At 46.1% G+C, this 12942-nt stretch overlaps 1 protein-coding gene across 1 annotated transcript in view; it reads left to right on the top strand.

The window, feature by feature from the left end:
* Window positions 1-12942, top strand: part of LOC139364858 (glutamate receptor ionotropic, NMDA 2B-like) — a 110992-nt gene that overhangs the window by 74921 nt on the left and 23129 nt on the right. Inside the window, exons 4-6 of the mRNA XM_071102009.1 lie at window positions 16-159; window positions 565-835; window positions 4212-4404. Coding sequence (XP_070958110.1) covers window positions 16-159; window positions 565-835; window positions 4212-4404 — 608 coding nt within the window. The remainder of the gene's footprint in view (window positions 1-15; window positions 160-564; window positions 836-4211; window positions 4405-12942) is intronic.

Below are 12942 nucleotides of genomic sequence, written 5' to 3' on the forward strand. Positions count from 1 at the left end.
TCTTCTGTTCCCCAGGATGACAACTCTATGTTCTTCCAGTTCGGCCCGTCCATCGAGCAGCAGGCCTCGGTCATGCTCAACATCATGGAGGAGTACGACTGGTACATCTTCTCCATCGTCACCACATACTACCCCGGATACCTGGACTTTGTCACCAAGGTAGCTCACCGATACACGCCCTCACGACAGGGTAGCTCTCTCTTTTCCCCTCCTTCCTTTGAATACTGCCACTAGGCAGTCCATGAGCAGATTGTAATGTCACCGTGGACTTATAGTCTTAACTTCTAGGATAGTGATAGGAAGGCAACTACTAAGCCGGCCGCTAATCTCAACTTGTTCATGTAGTCAGGAAGTGTCAGTAGGTATTTAAATACTGTTGCGTTGAGAGAAATCAGATTGGCCCTGTCAAATGGCCCTTCAGCCCTCTAACACGCCTCTGTCTTCCTCAATGTCGTTGAACACATATTGTGATAACTCAATATGACATATTATCATACCCGACCCTACCTCTCACCCACCTACTTCTTCCTCCCTGGTCCCTCCGTCCCTCCCTCTACCCTGTAGATCCGGAGCACCATAGAGAACAGCTTTGTGGGCTGGGAGCTGGAGGAGGTTCTGCTGCTGGACATGTCAGTGGACGATGGAGACTCTAAGATCCAGAATCAGCTGAAGAAGCTGCAGAGCCCCGTCATCCTGCTGTACTGCACTAAGGAGGAGGCCAACACCATCTTCGAAGTGGCCCACTCCGTAGGGATCACGGGCTACGGCTACACCTGGATCGTCCCCTCGCTGGTAGCCGGGGACGCTGAAGTGATCCCTGCCGAGTTCCCTACAGGTTGGTTTGGAATAAGTTCTATGTGATTTATCTCTATTTAAAGTCTATGATTGGTTGCTGTTTTGATGTTGATTTATAGTTGGGAATATGTGGGACCAGGTAGCTGTTACGGATCAAAACCTAATCTGAAATCCATGCACACAATGCACATTTTTGGGTGCAAAATCTTACATTAATATTTCTGCATGATTTACGATAAATCATTGTAAATCGTTGATGGATATGGCCCTTAATAATATATTACCATGTTAGCTATGTAAATCATATGATGTGTGATGGTCGAGTGGGCGAGGTATTGAACATGTTTAACTGCAGGTTTTAACTGTCCCTTGAGAAGGTTTGTCCTGCACATTAGTCTGTGACAGATGGCAGATACTGCATGAATTAAGGGTGTTTTGTGTCAAACTGTCAAAATCAACACTTTAGTTCATCACTGTTGGATGAATTGACAGTATAGGCCTTACAGTAACCTCCAGAATGTGAATTGTCTCACTAAATTCATAACTAATTGGAAGTAAGAATAATGTGGTACGCGATATAGTTAAGGCCTGGTGTTTGCGATGGTTCAGTGTGAAGCCAAGGTGCACGCTAACATGCTAATTTGCTAACGGGCACACTAAATACTTTTCGGCCATGTTTGATGGCCTCCAATCCTCATAGGTAATTCCACTGATGCGTTCCTTAAGTGGTACAGTATCTCACCTCCTCTATCCCTCTCTCTCTCTCTCCACCTCTTCCTCTATCCCTCTCTTCTCTTCTTCCTCCTCTATCCCTCTCTCTCTCCTTCTCCTCCTCGATCCCTCTCTCTCTCCTCCTCCTCCTCTATCCCTCTCTCTCCCCTCCTCCTCCTATCCCTCTCTCCTCCTCCTCTATCTCTCTCTCTCCTCTTCCTCCTCTATCCCTCTCTCTCTCCTCCTCCTCCTCTATCCCTCTCTCCTCCACCTCCTCATCTATCCTTATCTCCTCCTGCTCCTCTATCCCTTTCTCTCTCCTCCTCCTCCTCTATCCCTCTCTCTCCTCCTCTATCCCTCTCTCTCCTCCTCCTCCTCTATCCCTCTATCCTCCTCCTCCTCTATCCCTCTCTCTCCTCCTCCTCCTCTATCCCTCTCTCTCCTCCTCTATCCCTCTCTCTCCTCCTCCTCCTCCTCCTCCTCCTCTATCCCTCTCTCCTCCACCTCCTTCTCTATCCCTCTCTTTCTCTCTCCTCCTCCTCCTCTATCCCTCTATCCTCCTCCTCCTCTATCCCTCTCTCTCCTCCTCCTCCTCCTCCTCCTCTATCCCTCTCTTTCTCTCTCCTCCTCCTCCTCTATCCCTCTCTCTCCTCCTCTATCCCTCTCTCTCCTCCTCCTCCTCCTCTATCCCTCTCTTTCTCTCTCCTCCTCCTCCTCTATCCCTCTATCCTCCTCCTCCTCTATCCCTCTCTCTCCTCCTCCTCCTCCTCCTCCTCTATCCCTCTCTCTCTCCTCCTCCTCTACCCCTCTCTCCTCCTCCTCTATCCCTCTCTCCTCCACCTCCTCCTCTATCCCTCTCTTTCTCTCTCCTCCTCCTCCTCTATCCCTATATCCTCCTCCTCCTCTATCCCTCTCTCTCCTCCTCCTCCTCCTCCTCCTCCTCTATCCCTCTATTTCTCTCTCCTCCTCCTCCTCTATCCCTCTATCCTCCTCCTCCTCTATCCCTCTCTCTCCTCCTCCTCCTCCTCCTCCTCCTCTATCCCTCTCTCTCTCCTCCTCCTCTACCCCTCTCTCCTCCTCCTCTATCCCCCTCTCCTCCACCTCCTCCTCTATCCCTCTCTCCTCCTCCTCTATCCCTCTCTCTCCTCCTCCTCCTCCTCCTCCTCCTCCTCCTCCTCCTCTATCCCTCTCTCTCCCCTCCTCCTCCTATCCCTCTCTCTCTCCTCCTCCTCCTCTATCCCTCTCTCTCTCCTCCTCCTCCTCTATCCCTCTCTCTCTCCTCCTCCTCCTCTATCCCTCTCTCTCCTCCTCTATCCCTCTCTCTCCTCCTCCTCCTCCTCCTCCTCCTCTATCCCTCTCTCTCTCCTCCTCCTCTACCCCTCTCTCCTCCTCCTCTATCCCTCTCTCCTCCACCTCCTCCTCTATCCCTCTCTCCTCCTCCTCCTTCTCCTCTATCCTTTTCTCTCTCCTCCTCCCCCATCCCTCTCTCTCCTCCTCTATCCCTCTCTCTCCTCCTCCCCTATCCCTCTTTCTCCTCCTCCTCCTCTATCCATCTCTCTCCTCCTCCTCTATCCCTCTCTCTCCTCCTCCTCCTCCTCCTCCTCTATCCCTCTCTCTCCTCTATCCCTCTATCCTCCTCTTCCCCCTCCTCTATCCCTCTCTCCTCCTCCTCCTCCTCTATCCCTCTCCCCTCCTCCTCCTCTATCCCTCTCTCCTCCTCCCCCTCCTCTATCCCTCCCCCTTCCTCTATCCCTCTCTCTTTCTCAATTCACTTAAACACACATCTCGTGACACACAGATATTGCTAACGTATTTAGCATGTGACCCTCCTAATCTTACATCACAGACAATGATGAGCTGTCTGGCACCAATGGCGGGGTTTTGTAATAAGGTCCTCCAATCAACAGTTAGAATGAGAAGGAGGGGCGGGGAGTAGAGGACTACTGCAGTTCAAATGGAAGGACAAGGGGTCTGGATCTCAGAGCACAAGTGCTCATACACCTCCAAGTCAACGCCACTGTCCCCCACTTCCTGTTTACCCCCATCGCTAAGGGAGATGAGGTTGTCTAAGTTGTTGTGAGATTTTCCTCATGTCCTGAGATGGACAGTTCCCACTGGCTACCAACCAACCCTTTCCACTAGCATGCACACACTCTAGTTCTATAATATCATTTTTGTAGGGTGACTATAAAAGCCTTGAGAAAGTGTCAACAGAGTGTGACATTAGATATGGTCCTGGAGAGACTGAGCTGTCATCCCAGAGCCCCGTGGGTCTACAGGTTGGATGCTGTCTGTCTATTTCTGTCCAGTTGCCTGGTAATGGATTGGCCAGACCCTGTCAAGCGGGCCAGAGAGGGCGTGAGGATGCAGTTTGACTGAGAAGAGAGGAGAGGTGTGGCTGTCAGTGGTGTGTGGCACACGCCTCACAGTGTGTTTAACCCCTTGAGTGCATAACCCCTTTTCCTCTATTCTCTTTCTCTATCTCCCTCCTATCTCCCTCTCTATCTCCCTCTTATCTCCCTCTCTATCTCCCTACTGTCTCCTCTGTCGACTGTATGTCATGGATCTCTCTCTTTCTGCTCTCCCTTTCTTCCTATTCTCATCATTCTATCTGTTTCTGCCTCTTCCCTCATTTCTCTCTCTCTCTTGCTCTCTCTATCCACCCCCTCCTTCTCATCTCTCTCTCTCTCTCTGTCTCTCTGCAGGTTTAATCTCTGTGTCGTATGACGAGTGGGACTACGGCCTGGAGGCTCGCGTGCGCGATGGGGTGGCTGTCATCGCCATGGCAACCTCCACCATGATGCTCGACAGGGGGGCACACACCCTGATGAAGTCTGAGTGCCACGGGGCCACGGACAAGAAGGGGCCCATTGCTGGGAACCCAAATGAGGTGCTCAGGTAAATCTGGGGCGGATCACCTATCAACCCTTTGAAATCTTTCAACATCTGCACACACAAAGAGTAACACACACATACACACACATCTCCCTCCCAAAACAGCCCCCCTCCCCGTGCTGCACCCCCACACCCAGACCCTCTCCTTTCCTCTGCTGGGCCTTTTGAACTGGTTGTGATGCGGAGCGTTCTGCCGCGCTTTAATTGATCCCAGTGGCGTTTCAGTCTGAGAACAGTAGCCCGTTGTAGCCCGTTGCGCTGCTCTGTGGAACTGAGTGGGGTATTGCATTCCGGAGCAGTTCCACCCTACTCTGTGTTTTGCCACTCTGCCTCTATGTGTTGGGGGATTGTTGGGCATCCTGTTGGGACACCAAAGTGGGTTTGGCTGCTTACAAAAATCCTGTTTCCTCCACTGATTCGGGGCTTGTTGGGAGTGGGAGAGTGCTATTTCTGTTGCTGTATCACAGCAGCACCTGGGGATGCTCTGAGCTTTCTCTCGCACAAGCATTTCTGGTTGCAGTTCAAAGCCTAACTGAGTCTAGCTCACTTCGGAAGCTCTGCCTGCTGTATTGTCTCACAGGAAGCCGTCAGGTGTCATTTCAGCGTAGGCCTCTTACATTATGCCGTATTTGTTTGTCCCTGCCCAGTGCTTTTAGATAACGGCACAGCTACTTTCCCCGGTATATTTGCCTTCTGTAATACTCTCCCCAGCCGACTCTAACCCACTGTTTCATAATCAACTAGGCTGTGCATTTGATTAGATCATGCTGAACTGGTCTCAGATCGGGCTCTGGTTTTACTTGAACTAACCTGTTTGTTGATAACCTCTGTCTTCAGGGGGTCAATGAGCTGATTAGCAGCAAGCCCACAGATAGTCAGATAGACTCTTGCTAACCCAATCAGTGCTTCCTCTCATGTGGTAGATACGGCACCATGGGGCTATGAGAGCAGCCTGGTGGGATGCCAGGGGTTATCAGACCTATAACAGCCTATATGACTACGTATCCTCATTTTTATTGTCTTTTTTAATGTGTCGGATAAAAAAAGATAAAGAAGTCTATGACCACTTACACATAGTATTTCTGTGGGACTCGAGCTGAAATAGGAAACACGTATGTTGATACCTTGCTGTACTTCCCTTCAGGGTTTTTCACTTATTGAATCCTGGAGAGTTAGTGGACCTGATTGGTGCTATAAGTCATGTGTGGAAAAACAAAATGAAAATCCTGTATTTGCCCGAGGTATTTGTCAAGGATCTAGGACACCGGTATAAGGTATCATATGTGAGGGGTGTCAGAGTCTATCTAGAAGATAGCGAAGGAGTCAGGCGCAGGACACAGGTAAGAGTAAAAGAAAGACTGATTTACTCAATCCAAAACATGAAACAAAAATACTGTTCCAAACCAGGACAAAACGGGACACAAAATCCAACGCACCGGAATACACGAAAGACAATCACGCACAAAGCAGAAAGGGAAACCAGAGGGTTAAATAAGGAACATAATTATGAGATGGGAAACAGGTGTGTAAACAGACAAAACAAAAGGAAAAATGAAACATGGATCGGTGGCGGCTAGAAAGCCGGTGATGTCGAACGCCGCCCGAACAAGGAGAGGGAACAACTTCGGTGGAAGTCGTGACAAGTGGTGTGTTTTTTAAAATTCTAAATGAATGGATATTTTATTTTCTTATAAGAGAATCATGTTGGAGTCAGTAGAAACACAACATGGAATACATTGAATGACTTTTACCTGTACTTTTACGTACTGGTAGAGGATAGTATGGACCGTTCCATTAGTGGAACCTGAAGGCACCTGGATTATGGTCTAACAAAGCTGACTCTGACCCACCTCAACAGGAACAGGTTACATGTTAGAAATGAGCAGTGTGTTGGAAAAGGGGTCAAGTGCTTTTAAGTGTTGTGGAAATGTAGGTCTGCGGTAGTTTGTCTATTGGAGAAGACAAACGCTTGAGCAGTATTTTGACCCTGCATGGTCTTTGGAGTGACCTCTGTCAGGTCCAGTCAGAAGGCAGCTGTAGTCCATAAACTCCTGCTGAGTATCTGTTATGGGGATGGAAGTGGGCTACTTCACAGAGCTTTTGGGCGATGGATGTAAAATGGTACCTGTTTATGATGGGGCTTTAATGGAACTGGGTCAGACTGCTGGTCTCTCTTTCTCTCTCTCTCTTTCTGTCTTTATTTCTCTCTCTCTCTCCATCTCTCACTCTGTCTCTCTCACACACACACACACACACACACACACACACACACACACACACACACACACACACACACACACACACACACACACACAGGCAATATGGACCCTGTTGTCATTTTCCATATATTCTGTTTTTCAAAATTAAAATCAGGGTTAGTTTATTAAAACCTCCTAATCAATATTTCACAATATTGCCTGTGTGTTCACCGTACTGTATCTACATAATCTGACATGTGGCCTGTGTGTTCACCGTACTGTATCTACATAATCTGTCTTGTGACCTGTGTGTTCACCGTACTGTATCTACATAATCTGTCTTGTGACCTGTGTGTTCACCGTACTGTATCTACATAATCTGACATGTGGCCTGTGTGTTCACCGTACTGTATCTACATAATCTGTCATGTGACCTGTGTGTTCACCGTACTGTATCTACATAATCTGTCATGTGGCCTGTGTGTTCACCGTACTGTATCTACATAATCTGTCATGTGACCTGTGTGTTCACCGTACTGTATCTACATAATCTGTCATGTGGCCTGTGTGTTCACCGTACTGTATCTACATAATCTGACATGTGGCCTGTGTGTTCACCGTACTGTATCTACATAATCTGTCATGTGACCTGTGTGTTCACCGTACTGTATCTACATAATCTGTCATGTGGCCTGTGTGTTCACCGTACTGTATCTACATAATCTGACATGTGACCTGTGTGTTCACCGTACTGTATCTACATAATCTGACATGTGGCCTGTGTGTTCACCGTACTGTATCTACATAATCTGACATGTGACCTGTGTGTTCACCGTACTGTATCTACATAATCTGACATGTGGCCTGTGTGTTCACCGTACTGTATCTACATAATCTGACATGTGACCTGTGTGTTCACCGTACTGTATCTACATAATCTGACATGTGGCCTGTGTGTTCACCGTACTGTATCTACATAATCTGTCATGTGGCCTGTGTGTTCACCGTACTGTATCTACATAATCTGTTTTGTGACCTGTGTGTTCACCGTACTGTATCTACATAATCTGACATGTGGCCTGTGTGTTCACCGTACTGTATCTACATAATCTGACATGTGGCCTGTGTGTTCACCGTACTGTATCTACATAATCTGTCTTGTGGCCTGTGTTCACCGTACTGTATCTACATAATCTGACATGTGGCCTGTGTGTTCACCGTACTGTATCTACATAATCTGACCTGTGACCTGTGTGTTCACCGTACTGTATCTACATAATCTGACATGTGGCCTGTGTGTTCACCGTACTGTATCTACATAATCTGTTTTGTGACCTGTGTGTTCACCGTACTGTATCTACATAATCTGTCTTGTGACCTGTGTGTTCACCGTACTGTATCTACATAATCTGACATGTGGCCTGTGTGTTCACCGTACTGTATCTACATAATCTGTCTTGTGACCTGTGTGTTCACCGTACTGTATCTACATAATCTGTCATGTGACCTGTGTGTTCACCGTACTGTATCTACATAATCTGTCATGTGGCCTGTGTGTTCACCGTACTGTATCTACATAATCTGTCATGTGGCCTGTGTGTTCACCGTACTGTATCTACATAATCTGACATGTGGCCTGTGTGTTCACCGTACTGTATCTACATAATCTGTCATGTGACCTGTGTGTTCACCGTACTGTATCTACATAATCTGTCTTGTGGCCTGTGTGTTCACCGTACTGTATCTACATAATCTGACATGTGGCCTGTGTGTTCACCGTACTGTATCTACATAATCTGACATATGACCTGTGTGTTCACCGTACTGTATCTACATAATCTGACATGTGGCCTGTGTGTTCACCGTACTGTATCTACATAATCTGTCATGTGACCTGTGTGTTCACCGTACTGTATCTACATAATCTGTCTTGTGGCCTGTGTGTTCACCGTACTGTATCTACATAATCTGACATGTGGCCTGTGTGTTCACCGTACTGTATCTACATAATCTGACATATGACCTGTGTGTTCACCGTACTGTATCTACATAATCTGACATGTGGCCTGTGTGTTCACCGTACTGTATCTACATAATCTGACATGTGGCCTGTGTGTTCACCGTACTGTATCTACATAATCTGACATGTGGCCTGTGTGTTCACCGTACTGTATCTACATAATCTGTCATGTGACCTGTGTGTTCACCGTACTGTATCTACATAATCTGACATGTGGCCTGTGTGTTCACCGTACTGTATCTACATAATCTGACATGTGGCCTGTGTGTTCACCGTACTGTATCTACATAATCTGACATGTGGCCTGTGTGTTCACCGTACTGTATCTACATAATCTGACATGTGGCCTGTGTGTTCACCGTACTGTATCTACATAATCTGTCATGTGACCTGTGTGTTCACCGTACTGTATGTACATAATCTGACATGTGGCCTGTGTGTTCACCGTACTGTATCTACATAATCTGACATGTGGCCTGTGTGTTCACCGTACTGTATCTACATAATCTGACATGTGGCCTGTGTGCGTTAATGACCCATCCTCCCCTGGGCTTTATGCGTTGACTAAGAGGAAGGGGTGTATATAGGTGTGTGGTGATTTTACTGAGAGAGAGAACGCCAGGAGGGCAGTGAGTGGGAGAAGGTGACATAGGCAGGAAAGTTAAACACATTTCACAGCAAAGAACAGTATCGTTACAGAGATGGAGAGAAACAGGGGGTAGAAGTGAAGTGAAGAGAAAAATATGGCCTGTCTACCCCCTCTCTTTCCCCTCTTCTATCACTCTCTCTCTCTCTCTCTCTCTCTCTCTCTGTGAGATTATGGTTCCCATAGCAACGCAGCAGATTGGCTTGGAAATCTTGGTGGTTGTGGGTACCATGGCAACACATTACATATGCTTGTGTGAGTCTCTGTGTCGCCGTTGTCAACGTGTGTAGGATGGTACAGTATACACGTTTGCACACAAATACCCCACATGTACATTGTCATGCGTACCTATACCATCCTAAACATTCAAGAGGACACATTCTCCAGTCACTTTGTAAATGGTTTATAATTTATGCAGCATATTCCATAGGCTTTGTGTCGGTGCAAAGGTTGCCTCTGATTTACATGGAATTTCTAACAGACGGTTCTCTATTATTTCTCCACTTAATATTTCATACTTTACCTTTCCACGTGCAGTAGCGAGAGAGAAACAAGTAGAACGATTCGGTTGAAGGATTTTTGAGAAATGTTGAAAGGACGTTGTAAATCCTGTGTTTTGGACCCGTGACATTTCGGAGCACACAGTTTGCATCTACCTGTTTACGTATCATGCCATTCTATCAAGCAAATCCACAGACTCTCCCACTCTCCTACACACATCATACCAAGGTGCAGCGGTGTACTGTATCCCTCTCATTACGCAACATACAGGTACCAGCCAAAAGGAAACACCACAATAAAGTGTCTTAATTAGAGGTCGACCAATTAATCGGAATGGCCGATTAATTGGGGCCGATTTCAAGTTTTCATAACAATCGGAAATCGGTATTTTTGGACACCGATTTGGCCGATTTTTTTTCTCTTTTTTTTCCTACACCTTTATTTAATCTTTATTTAACCAGGCAAGTCAGTTAAGAACAAATTCTTATTTTCAATGACGGCCTAGGTACAATGGGTTAACTGCCTCGTTCAGGGGCAGAATGACAGATTTTTACCTTGTCAGCTCGGGGGATTCAATCTTGCAACCTTACAGTTAACTAGTCCAACGCTCTAACCACCTGCCTCTCATTGCACTCCACGAGGAGACTGCCTGTTATGCGAATGCAGTAAACCAAGGTAAGTTGCTAGCTAGCATTAAACTTATCTTATAAAAAACAATCAATCAATCATAATCACTAGTTAACTACACATGGTTGATGATATTACTAATTTATCTAGCGTGTCCTGCGTTGCATATAATCGATGCGGTGCGTATCGTTGCTCCAATGAGTACCTAACCATAAACATCAATGCCTTTCTTAAAATCAATACACAGAAGTATATATTTTTAAACCTGCATATTTAGCTAAAAGAAATCCAGGTTAGCAGGCAATATTAACCAGGTGAAATTGTGTCACTTCTCTTGCGTTCATTGCACGCAGAGTCAGTGTATATGCAACAGTTTGGGCTGCCTAATTTGCCAGAATTTTACGTAATTATGACATAACATTGAAGGTTGTGCAATGTAACAGGAATATTTAGACTTATGGATGCTAAAATAAGATAAAATACGGAACGGTTCTGTATTTCACTGAAATAATAAACGTCTTGTTTACGAGATGATAGTTTCCGGATTCGACCATATTAATTACCCAAGGCTCGTATTTCTGTGTGTTATTATATTATAACTAAGTCTATGATTTGATAGAGCAGTCTGACTGAGCGATGGTAGGCAACAGCAGGCTCGTAAGCTATCATTCAAACAGCACTTTCGTGCGTTTGCCAGCAGCTGTTTATGACTTCAAGCCTATCAACTCCCGAGATTAGGCTGGTGTAACCGATGTGAAATGGCTAGCTAGTTAGCGGTGTGTGCGCTAATAGTGTTTCAAACGTCACTCGCTCTGAGACTTGGAGTGGTTGTTCCCCTTGCTCTGCAAGGGCCGCGGCTTTTGTGGAGTGATGGGTAACGCTGCTTCGAGGGTGGCTGTTGACGATGTGTTCCTGGTTCGAGCCCAGGTAGGGGCGAGGAGAGGGACGGAAGCTATACTGTTACACTGGCAATACTGAAGTGCCTATAAGAACATCCAATAGTCAAAGGTTAATGAAATACAAATGGTATAGAGAGAAATAGTCCTATAATTCCTATAATAACTACAACCTAAAAACGTCTTACCTGGGAATATTGAAGACTCATGTTAAAAGAAACCACCAGCTTTCATATGTTCTCATGTTCTGAGCAAGGAACTTAAACGTTAGCTTTCTTACATGGCACATATTGCACTTTTACTTTCTTCTCCAACACTTTGTTTTTGCATTATTTAAACCAAATTGAACATGTTTCATTATTTATTTGAGGCTAAATTGATTTTATTGATGTATTATATTAAGTTAAAATAAGTGTTCATTCAGTATTGTTGTAATTGTCATTATTACAACAACAGCAAAAAAAAAATCGGACGATTAATCAGTATCGGCTTTTTTTTGGTCCTCCAATAATCGGTATCGGCATTGAAAAATCATAATCGGTCGACCTCTAGTCTTAATAGGGTGTTGAGCCAGAACAGCTTCAGTGAACCTTGGCATAGATTCTAACAGTGTCTGGAACTCTATTGGAGAGATGAAACACCATTCTTCCATGAGAAATTCCATAATTTGATGTTTTGTTGACGGTGGTGGAAAACACTTGCTCATCAAACTATTCAGTGACCACTCAGGGCATTGTCATCTTATTTGGGCATAGACATGTGAGCCAAAATAATGGCCTGCCCAGCATTTTTAAACATGACCCTAAGCATGATGGGATGTTAAGTGCTTAATTAACTCAGGAGCCACACCTGCTTTCTATATACTATGAATCCCTAATTTACTCAAGTGTTTCCATTATTTTGGCAGTTACATGTAGATGTCACAGTCAAACGCTCTTTCCCTTTTCCGTGTGTGGATGTGTGTGGATATGTGTGGAAGTGTGTGGATGTGTGTGGATGACAGGGGCTGACGTGTGAATGTGTGACTGTGACTCTGAGGTCTGTGGAGAACTGCTCTGTGTGGAGAGGAAGTGAGGGGTCGGGTCCTCAGGGAAGCGGATGGGAGAACATTGATAGTGGTGAGCTTTTCTAGTGGTTCAGTATATGTAGTTACTGGTGTGCAGTGTGCCGGTCTGCCTGGCTAGTGTTGCCGGGCATGTTGTTGGGCATGCTGCTTAGCTCTCAATGCAGAGACCATTCAGCTCAGGAGGGTAGCACAAAAATGAGCATGTGCAGTACGGACAAATACACACACACACACACACACACACGCACGTCACTCTCAGCTCCAGTCATGCCTCATTGTCATTTATTTATTTATCTATCTATTGTATGCGTGGTTTTGAGGCAGTGTTGCCATGGAAACAGTAACCCAGGAAAAAAAAGAGAGAGAGGCTGAGAGAGAGAGAGAGAGAGGCAGCGAGACAGACGGAGAGAGAGAGAGGCATAGAGAGAGTGGCAGAGAGAGAGAGAGGCATAGAGAGAGTGGCGGAGAGAGAGGCGGAGAGAGAGAGAGGCATAGAGAGAGTGGCGGAGAGAGAGGCGGAGAGAGAGAGAGGCATAGAGAGAGTGGCGGAGAGAGAGGCGGAGAGAGAGAGAGGCATGGAGAGAGAG

This window comes from Oncorhynchus clarkii, chromosome 13 (genome assembly GCF_045791955.1).
Source record: "Oncorhynchus clarkii lewisi isolate Uvic-CL-2024 chromosome 13, UVic_Ocla_1.0, whole genome shotgun sequence".
NCBI classification, from domain to species: Eukaryota; Metazoa; Chordata; class Actinopteri; order Salmoniformes; family Salmonidae; genus Oncorhynchus; species Oncorhynchus clarkii.